The sequence below is a fragment of the Saccostrea cucullata genome, unplaced genomic scaffold (assembly GCF_032062105.1).
Source record: "Saccostrea cucullata isolate Sc308-1 unplaced genomic scaffold, CSIRO_AGI_Scuc_v1 ctg2749, whole genome shotgun sequence".
Taxonomy (NCBI): Eukaryota; Metazoa; Mollusca; class Bivalvia; order Ostreida; family Ostreidae; genus Saccostrea; species Saccostrea cuccullata.
Window position 1 is genome coordinate 42,342 of NW_026935158.1, and position 17,548 is coordinate 59,889.

General features: G+C 31.0%; 1 protein-coding gene across 1 annotated transcript; it reads right to left on the bottom strand.

The window, feature by feature from the left end:
* Positions 1-15,493: 15,493 nt before the first annotated feature.
* LOC134242040 (uncharacterized) lies at positions 15,494-16,775 on the bottom strand. The gene is made up of 2 exons (XM_062724047.1): positions 15,679-16,775; positions 15,494-15,565 (listed from the first exon to the last, which is right to left on the bottom strand). Exon 1 carries the CDS (start codon positions 16,771-16,773, stop codon positions 15,688-15,690), a length of 1,086 nt encoding a protein of 361 aa, XP_062580031.1. The 5' UTR covers positions 16,774-16,775; the 3' UTR covers positions 15,494-15,565; positions 15,679-15,687.
* Between the last annotated feature and the right edge of the window lie 773 nt (positions 16,776-17,548).

The window sequence follows — 17,548 nt, forward strand, 5'->3', positions numbered from 1 at the left end:
TAACAGATGCTTTATCAATAAAAATGGAACTAATAAATTTAATTACGTTGTCACTGGTCATTTGGAAAATTATTTTGTTAAAAAATATTCTGATTGTACACACAAGTACTCTGAAGTTGACATCAAATAGGCGCTTGAGTTTCTAATTGACAATATCTATGTGGTGTTTGAAGACCATGCCTTCCAAAACTCTATTGGAATTCCCCGTTTTTAGCAGACCTTTTTTGTATTCTTATGAAGCAGAATTTGTCCAAAATCTGATACGTGATATAAGATAAGAACATGCTCTTCTTATGTACAATTTCTAAAACGAAGAAAATTACTGACAAACAAGTTGATGAAGCAAGAAGATCAGCAGTCTCGATTGAAGTCATCATTTCGTAAATTCTGTGGTCGATACAATGACCTTTTCAGCAAATACAAGTTATTATTGAGTCAAATGCTGACTGATTTATTTCATGCAGTGTAAAATGGGCATTAATACTTAACATTTGATGAAATGTCATGTTGGTTGAAAACTATATAAAAGTATTATTTTTTGCATATTTCAAATTGCTTGGTTATTTTATAACAATGTGTTACAATCTTTTATATGAAAATTTCTCTATATTTATTGTGCTGTGGTTATTTTATATGAAGAATAAACTCTCTATTATATGACCACATTTTTAATGAAGCATTTAATTTTATAATGTACCTATTTTTTTTAAACGGTGGACTACATAAATATATATGCTGTGGTTATTTTATATGAAGAGAGTATTGTATGATTATAGGTCACATCAATACACATGTATATCAAAACATAAAGGGCGCAGTATATAAACCACTCAAAGGACAAAATCAGGTCAGATTCATTAAGATTGGTTATTTTATATGAAGATGGTGCTCTGTTATGTTATGCTGTGGTTATTTTATATGAGAAAGATGATGCTCTATTATATTATGTTGTGGTTATATTATATGAACATGGTCATATGTAATTACTCCACACATGAAAAATGCTAGAAATTTGACCCCCTCTTTTTTTTCAATAAAACCTTATATGTGTGTATGGTGTATTTTGTGTACTTTCAAATGCAAATATGAATTTTTTTTTTAATCCTTGCCTGACATATATTTGATTGTAGCATCGTAATAAAACACAATTAATGTAAAGTATTATATAGGCTATATATATGTATTTAACGCAAAATTGAATATTTATTCATTGAGAAGCATAAATTTATGATTATATTATTGGGTGTTTTTTATCATTTAAACGTTTTGTTTCGAAAATGGCATGATATGTTTCTAATAACTATAAACTTTAAAAATTTCACAAATCCAAAAACATCGCACAGAAGCAAAAAAAATCTACTTTAAAAAATGATTAAATAACGCCCTTCATACGTCTACCAATTTGAACTTGTCGTATAAAATATGCAGTAAACATAAAAGGTCTTGATATTTAGCACTGAAAGTGAAAGCAATGGAAGTGACGATTTATAACTATGTACATGTAGAATGTAGAGGCGTCCGGGAATGATAGAGACAACACATCCCTCTAGATTTCCCAAAAAAGGCAACTGTCGAACCTATATACAGTAATAAGGCATTTTTAAAACGTGCTAATCTTAATGATCGTTTTTATTCTGTATGTTTTCGAGTGTATTTAGACACACCTAGGAAAAACAATAATACACAAAATACATCAACCTGAAACCAAGTGCATAATGGAAAAAAGGAGAAATTAGCAATAGTGTATACAAATGATTTTAATTACATTAATTACTAGTACAAGTATTTGTTTTACTTTCAACATTTCGAGATAATAGCTGTTAAACTCAGTATTAAACTTAATCTTCAAAAATATGAGGAATATTTTGACATTAAATATATATATTTTTTTAAAAACCACCTTCACATAAAAAAAAAACACCTTCACATGAAATAACCACAGCATAATATAATAAAGCACCACCTCCATATTAAAAAACCACAGCATAATATAATAAAGCACCACCTCCATATTAAAAAACCACAGCATAATATAATAAAGCACCACCTCCATATAAAAGAGTACCATCTTCATATAAAATAACCACAGCATAATATAAAAGAGCACCATCTTCATATAAAATAACCACAGCATAATATAATAGAGCACCATCTTCATATAAAAGAGCACCATCTTCATATAAAATAACCACAGCATAATATGAAATAGCCACATAAGGCAGCTATGGCGTTCCATACTTAACATTTGATGAAATGTCATGTTGGTTGAAAACTATATAAAAGTATTATTTTTTGCATATTTCAAATTGCTTGACAAAAAAAAAAATCCACGATTTTGAAACAATGTGTTACAATTTGCTTAAAAGTAAAATTTCTCTAATATTTTTTACCGTGCAATCATCGAATCAGACATGTAATGAAGAATAAACTCAATATGACCACATTTTTAATAAAGCATTTAATCAAGACTATATAACTGTACCTATTTTTTTTTTAAACGGGGGGCTACATAGATACTTATAATGGGACAGTTTTGAATGAAAGAGGATATTGTATGATTATTGGTCACATCAATATATAAAAACGTAAAGGGCGCAGTATGTAAACCTCTCAAACGACAAAATCAGGTCAGGTTCATTAAGATTGGTTCCGCCCTTCTTTCATCAACTGATACCGATGATTGTAATCATAATCCCTGTAAAATTTGTTAGGCGTCCTGGATTGAGAACAGTAAGCAAATTGTCTACTTTTCTTTACAGGGATTTTTTGTAAGCATCAGTGGTTTTTGGATCTTCTAAATTAAAAAGAAAATGTATGGACAGACCTTACTCTTTCGTGTGCTAAAGCAATTTAGATAAATATACAAGAAAGACTTTTATTTTTTCTTAATAAGTGTACATATGAACTGACAAAGAATAAAATTAAATTAAAGAGAGTATAAATGATGTGTAAGTGCTGAAAAGTTGGGTTTTTTTTAACTTGTTAAGTTTTAGAGCTATTTCAAATACATCTGTAATAAAACGAACGTCCATATACCATGAAGTAGTAAGTATTCATCCAAGTATATATAGTTCTTCATAAGCAATTAAACAGTAAACACAGATGGGAATATATATAGGATCTTCCATGAAATGACTTTCGTCCAACGAATTGTATGGGTTTCGTTTTATCCCCGAAGAACACACGATGAGTTATAAAATCATGTCAACCACAAATCATGGGAGATTCTTTTTATCCAATGTTTTACAACCCTTTCAATGCTTTGCATTGTTTTCATGTATTTTATTCCGGTCCTTCGGATGAGACCGTAAAAACAATATTGAGCATTTTTTTTCAGTGCATACATTTGAGTCATAGATATAGATTATATACCATCTAATCTTAAACTTCTAGGCTTTTTAAATGTTTTGAACGGAGCAGATCTGAAACGCGGCATTTTTTGGTCAATACCGTACTTGTTCTTTAATTATAATTTTATATTACTGATTTTTAAAACGGTTTTTCAGCTAATAGGATTAACGTTCTTATCGTGTGTTTTTGACTTTTTGTAATGGAAGCTCTTGAAGAAGGGGTAATTAAATGTTATAAAAGAAAAAGTAATAAATATATGCTCTTGAAATTTAAAATAAAAAAATTTTTTATTAATATTTTGTATAAATCCTTTGTATTCCATCATGATAATTTTGTAATATTCTATAAAAAAAAAAAAAGGTTGTATAAATCCTTTGTATTCCATCATAATAATTTTGTAGTATTCTATAAAAAAGGGAAAAAATCGTTATTTTTTTGGCATATTGAGATGCCCCCCTCTGGAAACAAGACGTTTGAGTATTACTTATCATTTATTACAGTTTGAGCAAAAATTCTATTGTAGTATTTGTATAATTTGCTTTGAATTGCGAAAAATTGGCACTTTGTATATAATCCTATATTAAAGGTACCTGTATTTTAAGACGGTCCCTTAAAAGTACCGGATTAAAAAAACTAAGAATTTCCCCAAACTTGGTATGTACACTGAAGTCAATGTGAGTTGTATATGGTATAACAATAAAGAGTTTATTTATTGTAGTTTTCACACAATAAAACCCCAGTCGGTTCCCTTAAGTAACTGCAACTATTCTTTTTTTATTAAAAGAATTTTTTTGTAATATAAACTTTAGCTTTGCATTGTATATTTTGAATATTTAGCTGTAGTTTGAAGCAGATGGGGTTGTATACCATACATTTAATATATATTTTATTAACAAATTGAAATTTTTCACACTGGTTAAAGATATAGATTGATTGATTGTATATTGTTTAACATCTCATTCGATAATTTTTCACTCATATAGAGACGTCACCGTATGCCAGTGAAGGCTTCAAATTTATACCTACTAGCATAATCGGCACTCAGGGCTTTTGAGCAGGGAGGGTTCTTTATCGTGCCAACGCCTACCCGTGACACAGGAACTACGTTTTCTAGGGTCATATCCGAAAGACCCGTGAATTTCACTGCCGAGCTCTTGGCAAAGGAACAGTCACTACCGGATTTGACGCTCTACCACTAAGCTACCGTGACCGGTAAAAGATATAGAGTGGTCTAAGATAATTTGGAGGACTATATTTATTACGCATACACTGAAACCTCTTCCTGTACTTCTGATAGATAAAATGCAGTTCAGCGATGTTTGTAATTAATGTAAAAGGCTCAAATAATGTTCTTTAAAGTAGATCACATGTTTCTTTAAATGTCTGTATCATGGGGTTCGTACAGCGAGGTATTCTGTGTATCTGAGAAGGTTATTGTGGTCATGAAGCTAAGATTTTTGTTAACAAATCAACAACAAAGTAAACAATAATGAGGAAATCTTTTATTAACATTTCCGAATATCTTATTTCTTTCTTCGATATTTATAACTTTAACTGATTAGCTAAATGATTTTTAAGACGATGATAAAATATCCAATTTACGGATAATATTAAATCATTATTTTTTAAATGCTTTTTAGAGCAACTTTATAGAGACATTGATATTTAATTATTTGTGACAATGTTTATGTCATGTTTGAAATACTAGCAGTAGTCTCTTCATAAAGATAATTTATTTCCTGGTTGTTGACCTTGACTTTCCCAGGTGTTACGGTACACTTGTTCTAAAAGGGAAATTTTACCTATATAATCACTTAATCAATAATAAATTATTCATTATTATGAAGCACTTTAAAAATTTGAATACAACTTGTACTAAAAAGGAATTAAAAACTACGTCTTATTATGTAGATTGAACGAAACGCTTTTTCGTTTGAAATAAGTTATACAGAATTTACAAAAAATAACTTATTTTAGCACAGCATTTGACTTGTGGATACTTGAAACATTATACATGAATTCGGAATCTCAAAAGAATACTATTTTTTTTAAATCGCAAAAAATACCGGTACTTCAAAATCCATTCAAATCCAGGGAGCATTTAAGGCTAAGCAAAGAGCAGACAATGTTCAATAATTTGTTATATATATAATACGGATGTGGTATTTGTCTTGCAGATATACAGTGTCAAGGAAATTTGAATCCTTATCATATCACAAGAAGATGAGGCAGCATCCTATCACTCAATGTCATTATATCAGACAAGAGCTGGTCTACTTTTTCGACAAGGTCCTATATTATTACACTTTTTCTTGTCTTTTGACAGCTATAACAGGTTTTAATCAAATACAAAAATTAATCAGATTAGGTCATATTTTGGCGTTATTTAATTCTTAACAACAACCAAAATGAATTTGAAATGCCATATCTAAATTGGATTCAAAAACTTCATAAAAATCCTACAAACAAATATACATAGCGGGTTCAAGTAAATGTTTTTTACTCCTCACTAAGATATTAACAGCAACGATGGAGAAACTTCAAGAGTATTGTGCAACAATGTATTTGAGATGTGGCGTAAATCAGATGGTAACACTTAAAATTTCCAAGGAACTTTTAGAAATTTGAAAATCAAAATATTTTACCAAAATCAACAGCTTAAAATATTACGGCTGTTCAACTTTATTCACAACAATCCCCACAATGAATTAAAATTCAGGCTTTTTTATATCAATGACAGCTGCTTTTTCAATACAGTTGGAACTCGTAAATTTAATTACGTTGTCACTGGCCATTTGGAAAATTATTTTGATAAAAACTATTCTTGATTGTCCACACAAGTACTCTGACGTTGACATTTAAAAGATGCTTGAGTTTCTAATCGACAATATCTAAACGGTTTTTTGGAGACCAGGTCTTCCAACAATGTATTGGAATTCACATGGGAACCAATTGCACCCCATTATTAGCAGACCTTTTTTCGTATTCATATGAAGCAGAATTTGTCCAAATGTTATACGTGAAAAGAAAAAAAAAAACACTTGCGACGACGTATTGTCAATTAACAATGGTTATTTCCATTCTTATGTCAATACTATATATCCCGGTGAACTTGGGATAAAAGTTACCACAGAGTCTAACAAATCTATTTCATATTTGGATATTTTACATAAAAAAAACGTCAATAGTAATCTAGCAACCAAGCTCTATGATAAACGTGATCACTTTAACTTTTTCAATCGTCAACTTCCCTTACTTATGCAGCAATATAGCTTCAGCATCTGCTTGCACACGGGGTTTATATTTCTCAGTTGATTCGAGTTTTTTCAGCTTTCTCAGTTGCAAGAGCATGCTCTACGTATGTATAATTTCTAAAACGAGGTAAATTATTGGCAAACAAGTTGATGAAACAAGAATACCAGCAGTCTCATTTAAAGTCATCATCTAGTTTTATATTCAATACAATGACCTTGTCAACAAATACAATTTATCTTGAGTCAAATGCTGACTGACGTTTTTCATACGAATTGTTAGGGCCATTATATACACACTGAATTGACGATAGATTTTTCCGTTACTTCCCGATCATGACAAAGAGCACACGGCGGGTGTGACCGGTCGGCAGGGGATGGTCACTCCTCCGTGGCAACTGATCCCACCTCTGATAAGATAAGATAATATTTATTTAAAGTCGGGTATATCAACAAAGAACATTAGCTCTGAAGAGCTATTTTCCGACTACATGATATTTTGGAGGTCCGTGTTTGCTCCACTCCTATTTTGTATTGTTTGATTTAAAATAAGGTTCGGTATCTCCATATTATATTTTATTTCAGTAGTATTTTTTTTTTTGGTTTTTCATTGTGATATGTTTCACTGTGCGACTGTGCTTTCACAAGATCAGCAACTTTTAAACGCCTTCCTCTTACCATGACTTTACTAACGTTTTTGAAAGTTTTTGATTGCCTTTAACATGTGTAATCTGTTATCTTACAGATCTTTTCGTCTGATGCAGAGTCCATATCATTAATATTTTCTGGAATTTCTAGATCACAACATATACTAGTGCTATGTGCACTCTACGACGAAATTTTTTGCCCTTTTTCAATGCCCTGTGCCTATCTTCTGAAGTTGATTTCTTTTCAAGGAAGCTATTTAGAATATAAAAGGACGAACACATCTAATTTTGGACGTTTAGAATTTTTCCGTTTTTGCGCAGTATTACAGGGGACAGGACTACAAACTTTATTAAGTGTATCAATTGTGAACAGCAAATTTTTTACCTGCTCCGAGATCAGCTTTTTTTCACTTTAAAATTTTTAATAAGTTTTGAATAAATCATAATATTGGAATTTTTTTATAATGTTTCATTAATATTTATTGTTGAAAAATTGCTACCAGATTTCTAGATACGAAATGATGTTTAATACGTAAAAGTTATGAAAGGAGACCATGAACTTTCCGAACAAACCTCGTAATTTAGGGAAATTAATGATTGAAATTTGACGCCATCATAAATTTTGCTGTTGTGTTGCCATTAACGTATTTTATTCGTATAGTATTCCACAATGTAAATATAAGAGAGTCACACTACAATTTTAGCCATGTTTATTTTTTGTAATCCCTTTCCTTTTTGCGTGCACGTAAAGAAAACAAGAAAAAAAAAGAATTATGTACTAAAACATGGAAGGTGAAGAAAATTAATTTTAAAAAATAATAATCTACAAATTAATCATTAAACATTTGATTTTCATCATGTATTATTTCTAATCATTCAGTTTCTTTCTTTTTATTCAATTGCTTTTGAATCCAAACTGAATAAATCAATAAGTTTGAAAATTAAAAAAGTTCTACTTGTGTGGTATAATATCAGAACAAAATGAATTTTATAATCATTTAACTTGTCTTCTTTAAAAAAAAAAAATAGGCGCAGTGAACGCCTACAGAGCATTCATAATTCTCAGTTTTATTAACAACACAATCTTTGAATCATTTGCCTTCTTTTGAAATTTTTTTAATTCAATATCAAGATATGTTAATCTATTTGTTCTTACGTTTTTCACACAAATGAAGATCAAGACTAACTTCATGCATTTTTTATTTTTACAAAAGAATTATTTATATTGCACAGTTTGTTCACCGATGAGGTATCTAATAATAATCCTGAAATAGAAAAAGAAAATGGTTTTAGATCATCCATTTGTACTCTTAGATTAATTTTTTTTCGCTCGCCTTTTACAATTTTTCTCTGAATATATTTAAAATACAATTAAAATAATTTGTTACTTTAAGACTATTTTCTCGCTCTCTCTTTTTTTACAATTTTTTTCCACATCATAATTCCATTAGAATTTCCATTTCTTTTCTTCTAAATATAAGCTACCTTTTCATCAGAATTTGATGTATATTTAAAATTAACAATATTAAAAAAGTGAGTTTACCCTGTCGAAATCATCGTAGATATAGCCTGGGTAGAATCCCCTTCCGAACAGTCCCCTGCCATACAGGCTGTTACCAAAGAGACGGTTTCTGTACAGTCCGTTTCCAATCAAGCCATTACCGAAATAATTGCCACCATAGTAGGGGTAACCATACCCCCGGCCGTATCCGTAACTCAGGTAGTTAAAGCCAAGGGCTAAAGAGAGGACAGCGAGGCAACACAGCAATCGAAACATTCTGTATGAAAATAATTTTATAAATAATTACATATGTATATATTCATTTAAATTGAAACAAAATGATAAAATCTTAATGTTTATTTTATGTACTCAAAATAAAAACCGATAGAATTATGGAGATAATTATCAATTTTCTTGTTATGGTAAGTGTAAAGGATATTTTTATGAAAGACTACTAAAAAAGTGAATACAACAGGGTTTTTTTTTTCATTTCCATCTTTGTATTATATCTCATTTGGAAAAAATTCATATTTTCGCTTATCAAAAAGAAACATTTTTAGTATATTATTCAAAGAAACTTTGTGGCTGATAATTTTGCAGAGAAGTAATTTTCTTACCTTGATTAATACAGTGGTCTTGGCAAACCAGTGCTTTGCGATACTATGGGTACTCGGCTTTATATAGTTTTGTCCCCCAGAATTTACCACAGATCATTTTAAAAAATACATTTTAATCAATCAAACAATGTCACCATTCTGATACAAATATTTTGTTCTAAAACTTGACCAGCAAAACATCTTCGATGATGAATTAATTGAAACAACATTTATTGCATTTAAAAACACGAAATAAATACAACAGTACCTTTGACCTGTCTCAATCATTAAAGTACTGATCAGACTTATGTAAGCCTTGTGGTCAGATTTCTTTGTCACTGGCCCCAGTATACTTCTGATAAAGTTTTAAAACTGTCATAAAAAACAAATTGCTTCTCCTCCATTATTTAAGAAAAATCTATTGTGTAACTTGGTTTTCTCTTAATTTTTTAATTGCGTAGCAGGAAAAGGAGCAAGAAGGCCGATGACACTGTGTCATTGAACTAATACTTTTAATGAACTACAAAATTCATCTCTGATTCCTTAAATTGCAACTGGAACACAATATACTTGTTTTATTGTTTTCCAACGTTTTGAAGAAAAATCTCTTATATATGTGCATTTAACCACTAATTAAATTTATAATGTACATGCATTTTTTCTACACACTTACCATTTACATGAAATTGTCAAATTAGCATACGAAACACCCTCCAGAATTGTTTTTGTGGCGACTAGGGTTTGTTGATATAACCTGCCGACTGGTACCGAATAACTTTTAATTAAACCATAATCAATGATAAAACAAAAACAGGAAGAAATGATCAAAATAAGTTTTACAATTAAATAATTGAACGCCGTATATTTTGAAATTATGAATCATTTAATGCATGCACAATGGCATGAGGTCTAGAGGAGTCACTGATAGGCTCAAAAGCACTAATAAATATTTATCAAAAAAATTCAGTCCATTGAATTGGTATGGTCGTGATTTTGCTGATTTTTGACGATTTGGCAAGCAAAGACATTGTTCAAATTTATGGAGATTATCAAATATAAAAAAAACCTTTCTGCAGATTATCAAATATAATTAATTTCGAAGAATTAATTAATTTTTTTTTTTTTACATTTTTGGGATTAAGAAAAGAATGTTAAACAAATATGTGGTGGAAAAAATAATATATATTTTAAATTTTACACTCCGTTAAAACTTATTTTCAGTTTTCTGAATCCATTGTTATATTTACCTCTATGAGGAACAAACGATGGATGTCCATAAAGTTCCGGAGACAAAAACTATAATTTTTTAACCCCCTCCCCCGCTTGAAAAGTGGGGGGATATAATGATCAGGGTGTTCGTCCTTCTGTTACGTTTTGGTTACCCATTTCTTATCCAGAACTCCTCTTTTACAACTGAATGACTTTTAATGAGATTTTCCCAGGATCTTTATTACATGCTGACATTGCGCACCTCCTATTTTAATTTTTTGATTGGACACGTATTTCGGGTTTCCCAGAGCAATTTCATGGACACTGCCATTCTATCTATAATATTGAAGGGTACCCTTTTCTCATCCGCAACTCCTCTATGCCATTGAATAAAATTTGATGTGATATTTTCACAGATTCTTGATTACATAATGCCATTGTGCTTCAGACATCAATTGTCTCGATAAACGTTAACAGTTCGCAAATTTGACTGGTTGATACGGTGCAGAACTTAGTTTTTTTTTTTTTTTTTTAATATTTTTAACGTTTTTCAACCATGTTATGAAATATTATTTTTATGATTGAATACCGCTTGATTTGAATATTTGACGTGGATTTCTCTGTGAATTTTTGAAATATATTTTGCGGTTTTTATGTCCTACTTTCAGGAAAGATGACAGCCGCTTTACTTTGATACTAGTATATATCTAATATTTACTAAGTTTAGGTTTTCTTTCCGAAGAAACATGCATACATCTTCATCAAAATATTTATTTTCTAAGTTTATGGCATTTCACCTGTCTGCCGTGCATGTGCACTATCTGTAATCTTTGAAAATTAATTAGTACAAAAAAACTATCTGTTCTATTCTGACTTTCACTTCATAAAAGATATTTTGTTAAACAAGAAAATATAAAGACCAGATAAAACGTCAATGTCCAGGAACTTTTAGGACAATCCTCACAAATGTATATATTATACATTTAACACAACGAGGACAATAAATTAAAGTACATAATGCTTTCATTTAAAATAAATGAAAATCAGAACGCATGAATGTACAGACCTTTATGATTCGCTGAATATTATTTTTTTTAAAGTGACTAGAAATTGATAAGTCTATCAGAAGCATAATGTTAATATTTTTTTATTAATAAATGTTCCATTTAAAAATAAATTCATTATCTTAATTTATTACTTTTTTCTCACTTATTTGAGGTGATATTTGATATATATAGATCTGTCTAGATTTAAAAAATCTTAAATTTATTTACCGAAAATATGGTTGGAGTTCATTGCTTGAAATTTATTGGTATGCCACTTCTTATTTTGAAAGTATAATAGTTAATAAAATTGCAATAATCTTTATTTTTTAAAAAATGCATTTATTTTAAACCTTGCTTCCTCTAAAAACCTGCTAGGTCTTGTGGAAAATAGGAAAATATTGTTCATTAAAATGTGATCAAAAGTTTAGCGAGTTCGGAAGCTGAAGCCACATGAAACACGAATGAAAAACAGCAAATTAGTTTGTAAATGTCTATTTTCAAAAAAACTTTTAGAAAAAAACAAAGAATACAGCTTAAATGAACATCATAAATTTTAATCACTTGAACTATTAGCAAAGAGCGACAACGCGTATCAATTTCAAGATTCATGAGAGTTATTCCAATTTAAGTTGCCTTCAACAATTTAAAGAAAGTAGAAAACGATCATACATCGATTAAAGCTCGCAGTGACTAACTTATTTTTGTAAAAATGTTTTCTTCAGTTTTTTTAAAATCAATTTATTTATAATATTTCAAATTTTTTTTAGCAACAAATTAAAATTTTATACATTGTATTTCTTTCTTCTTTTCAAAAATCCTTCTTTTAACCTTAGGTGAGACAGGGAAAGAGCGCAAGGGAATGGGAGGAAGCTGGAGAATGTATAACTGTTGATAAGAGGAGAGGAGACACGAAAACTCAAAAGGTTGTGGAGAAGGAGAACATAAAGGATTCGATTCGAAAATAAAAAATAATTCCTGAACCAAAAAGTGGAGATACACACCATCAACTGAATACTCCGAATGAATTCTAATAGTATTTTTTCGCATGGGGAATTGTCAAACAATGGAAAACGAGCTGCAAAATGCATGAATGGTGGTTAGAAAATATATGAAATTTAAAATTTTGACGTAAGTCTGTTCTCATTTTAAGGTCTTGAAGCCTGGTTTCATGAAAACCACATAGTTAATGTCAGTAAGAAGCCCAAGCAACTTTTTATATATCAGTTGAGAACAGACTTACGTCAAAAATTTAATTTTTGATATCTTGTGTTTTATTCAATGTATTAGTTATAAATTTGCAATTTTGTTTAATACTAGTATTTTAAGTCAGACATGTGAGGAAAATTTTGATTAATTATCAAAATTATTTCATAAGTTACATTTGTTTGAAATTTTGGCCGAGGCCTCAGTCTGTTCTCAGTTTATGGCCCTCAGGCCAGGTCTTTGAACAATCTGGCAGAATTCGCGTGATTCCAAATCGCGCCCCATTATTAGCAGAGCTTTTTCGTATTCATATGAAGCCGAATTGAGATCTTAAGATCTTAATACATGATTAGAAGAAAAACTTGTTGCTTTGGCCTTCATCTGGAAATTTGAATATAAATTATCGATAAAGTTTATAATTAACAATTGTACACTGTATTGTCATTCGAATGTTGACATGATAGACCGGTATCCCATTGACCTTGAAATAAAAGTACTAGAGATTCAAATAAATATATGTTGAGAAATGCATCTCTTGAGTTCTTTATAGACACATCATTGCATTTAAATAAGTAATGTAATTCATCCCCAATGTCATTGCTGTTACATAATTTACAAATTCTGTTTTCTCTAGGGATGTTAAACCATGTACCGGTCTCAGTTGGTAATTCTGTATTCCCACTTCTAAATAAACAATATTTCTTAGATTGTTTTGGAGGCAAATTCAACAAAAAGTCTTCAAAGATTAATGATTTTTTTTAAATTCTATATTTCAAACCTTTAGTGGAAGTTTGCACATCACTAAACCATGATTGTTTAAACTGATCTAAAAGAGTGGTAAATACTATATTTTTGAGCCAAGAATATGTTAATTGAATTTTCATATCAAACAAAAGTCAATCCACATTCATTTAAAATTTTCTGAACAAAATCACACCATGGATTCTTATATAATTTCAATGCACATAAAAGTTTTGCTGACAATTTAGAACTCTGAACATTAATGAGTTTACCCCAAAATGAGATCATGCTAACTTTGATATCAATTAATAAAGGGTGTCTTCCAAGTTCTCCATATACCATAATATTTGGCGTTGATGTTTTCAAGCTCAGAATATGTTTACAAAATTTTAGGTGTAATTTCTCTATTAGTTTAGTATTGTGAAAACCCCACATTTCGCATCAATATAAAAGAATTGGTTTGACTGGTCGGCAAGGAATGCTTAGGCCTACTCCTACTTATGCAGCAGCACCAGATCCCACCTCTGATGTTTTAGAGGTCCTTGTTTGCCCTGTTCCTGATTTATATTGTTTAAGCTCAGACTTATGAGTTTGTATACTATTTATTGAAAATAGAAATTAAGGGCCAACTAATATCCAAATTGCTTGACAAAAGAGATGACCTTCAGTTTCTTCATTGCCAGTTTTCCTCATTTCTGTAGTAAATTCCACCATCAATTAATTATGGTGTTTATGTCTTCGAACTTATCTGCTACTCAAGAACTTGTTCTGAGTACGATCAATTTTTAAAACAAGGCATGCTATTCACTAATAAGTTGAAGTCACAGGGATTTCAACAACCTCATTTATTTTACAGCATTTCGTAAATTCTATGGTCGTTAAAATGATCTTGTTAACAAATATCACCTATTATTGGGTCGCGTTCCGGTTTATTTTTAAGGTCACTGTTTTATACCAAATTTGATTATGGGAGGTTTTGTCTCCCGAATCAATAGAAACTGAATTGAACATATTTGATTGACAAAGAGTGAAAAGGATTAGACACAAGTTCAAAAACTTAGAGTTTTACTTATGCAGCAATATTCCTTCATCACATGCATATGGAGTCTATATATCTCAGTTGATTCGATATGCAAGAACATGCCCAATTTCTTAAACGAGGATAATTATTGACAAACAAGTTGATGAAACAAGAATATCAACATTCTCGTTTAAAACCATTATTTCGTAAGTTCTATGGTCGATACAACGACCTTGTCAGTAAATACAATTTATCATTGAGTCAAATGCTGGCTGACGTTTTTCATACTTATTGTAAGTCCATTATTTATACACTGAATTGACGACGGATTTTTCCGTAATTTCCCGATCATGACAAAGAGCACACGGCGTGTGTGATCGGTCGGCAGGGGATGCTCACTCTTCCATGGCACCTGATCCTACCTCTGATGTTTTGGAGATATGTGTTTGCTCTGCTCCTATTTTGTGTTGATTTATGGACTTTGAAATTGAATACTGTTCGTTATCTCCATTTCTTTCATAGTCTTCTATTAATACAACAATTTTTAAAATTGCCAAAAAAAAAATACATGCATTCATATGGTCTACTACATAGCAAGAAAATAAGATCTTCTTTGAATGTACAAATGTTACTCGCATATCTTTATCAATTATAGCTATTTTTATACCGATCACTGATAATGTTTCTACCCTTTCCAAGTTGCAATTTACTTACAAGATTTTTTTTTTTTATTTGTAAACATTTGTTTGCTTCATATCTGTCGAATAATTTTTTCAATTACTAAAAATAGAAATAAGATAGAATGCTTTAACTTCTATCATTTTAGAATTTTGAAAGGCGCTTGTTATCACTACTGATGTGATAATTCAAAAAGGAGTGTAGTATTTTATAACAAAGAAATAATATACGAAACAAATATTTCTTTAACAGCTCATTTATTCAAAATCACTTGCCCACTGGAATGCCATCTGTTGAAAATTCAAGGAATTTTACTGTGACCTGAAAAAATAAATAAAAATGAAATTGCATTAATTAAATAAACAAATGCAGAAGATCTGCAAAGTGGTGTCGATCTTTATTTTTTCATTTAACCATAAATCCATCTAAATTACCTATAAAGCTTAATATTTCTTAGCGATAGGCACTCTTCCAACTATTGGTAATCCTGATGATTCACTTTGTTCAAATGGAGTGCCTCCAAAACCGTATCTTGGTAACTCCGGTTGTATATCATTTACTCCTGTGGTTCCAAACTGCGAGAAAGACGAACCGGCTGACTGGTACGCTCTGGGGATTTTTCTAATGCTTTGAAAAGACCGGTCCATCCCAACTGGGATATTTGTTCCACGGGTTCGTCCAAAACTAACTAAATCATCACCATGTATAATTTCACTTTGACGGATGCCAAAGTTATCAAAAATTCCATTCACTGGTGTTGGTAGGTTTGCATTTCTTCCAAATATCTGACGTGGGCCAAATTTAGCTTGATTGTCGTCTGCTGCATACTTTATTTCAAAGGAGTTTCCCTGAGATGGAAATTCAGGAAATTGTTTTATTCCTTTACTGAAAATGTCTGAACCAAAACCTCTGATTTGGGAGTTTCTCCTTCGTATCTTGAAATCTTGATCATCTCTAATTTCGGGATATTCAATTCCAGAGAAATCAGTGCCTTCGTTTGAAAAGCGTCTTGGGATAAAAGAACTAGATGTATAAGGAAATTTTGGTTGTTCGCCTATATTTAATGTGTTCCATTTCCCATCTCCGACTGAGCGGAAATTACCGTTTGAAAATGAGGGGCTGAATGGTTCTGAGGGAATTGGTCGGGGTGCCCATGGAATGTTCTTTAAGTTAGTTGTTCTACGGTAGGCATTTTTAATCGTAGTACCTGTATAAATTTCAGGTCTGTGTGTTGACCTAAAGGATATTCCTCTGCCTTGTTCAGCATTAAAGGAATTGCCTCTCTCAAACTTCCCCTCAAAATCGCCTGATCTTCCAAAGCGACTTTCTTCAAAGCTGGCTTCTCCGGTCAGTAGTGGTGGCAGATCAGTTCCGTACGCCCTGCCGCCCACGATAAATTCACTCACCCCTCCAGTCAGTAAATCCAGTGCTGGAGAACCGCGTGATTTTCCACGTGCTTTTCCGTATCCTGGGTACTTTTGACAAGACACGAAAACAAACAACAACAGGAGGACGGTTAACCTTAACATCTGTAAAATCAATAAAATTCTGAAGATTATATTTGGAAAAGACATAATTATCTACTTTAAAAACAACTACAGTATTCTTTATATCTGTACAACGAAGCTTGTGAGCGTGTTAGTCAGAGGCGTGTAGGGTGCTTGAGCAATGGAAGTTTAATTTACTTGCATATGGCGTCGTGCAGTCTTGCTGATTTTAAAATTGTTTATCGAACTTTCTTCGTTATTTTTGTATTTCAATCACAAAAAAATTAAATTAAACATTTTTCCAACAATCTGTGGAGTTCATTTAGATATTTTGCTAGAGAAAGACTTAATGGTAACCCAACAACAATTAAAGCTATATGATAAACTTGATGACTTTCCTTACTTTTTTAGCAATATACCCTTATCAACTGCATATTGCAAAAAAAAAAGATCATGACAACGAGCACACGGCGGGTGTGACTGGTCGGCAGGGGATGTTCGCCTCTACATGGCACCTGATTCAACCACTGATATTTTGGAGGATCGTGTAGCTCCGGTCCTGACTTGTATTGTTTAAATGACAATGAGCGTGTATACTGTTTGTTATGTCTATATTCCATTTTGTATTTGATATGCATAAAAATATTTTTCCTGAACAGTTTTAAGCATGAGGAAAGTAAAAAAAAAGTTAAATGTTTCTCTGTACTTATAAATGAATGCTTCATAAGTAGATCGATTTTCTACTTAGAAATTGAAGTAATTCACTTAATCACACAAAAAAAACCCAAATTTTTTAATAAATAATCAACTTATTATG

Bases quoted from the DNA above. Each gene is read 5' to 3' on its own strand.
- LOC134242040 (XM_062724047.1), bottom strand. From the start codon at position 16,773: ATGTTAAGGTTAACCGTCCTCCTGTTGTTGTTTGTTTTCGTGTCTTGT.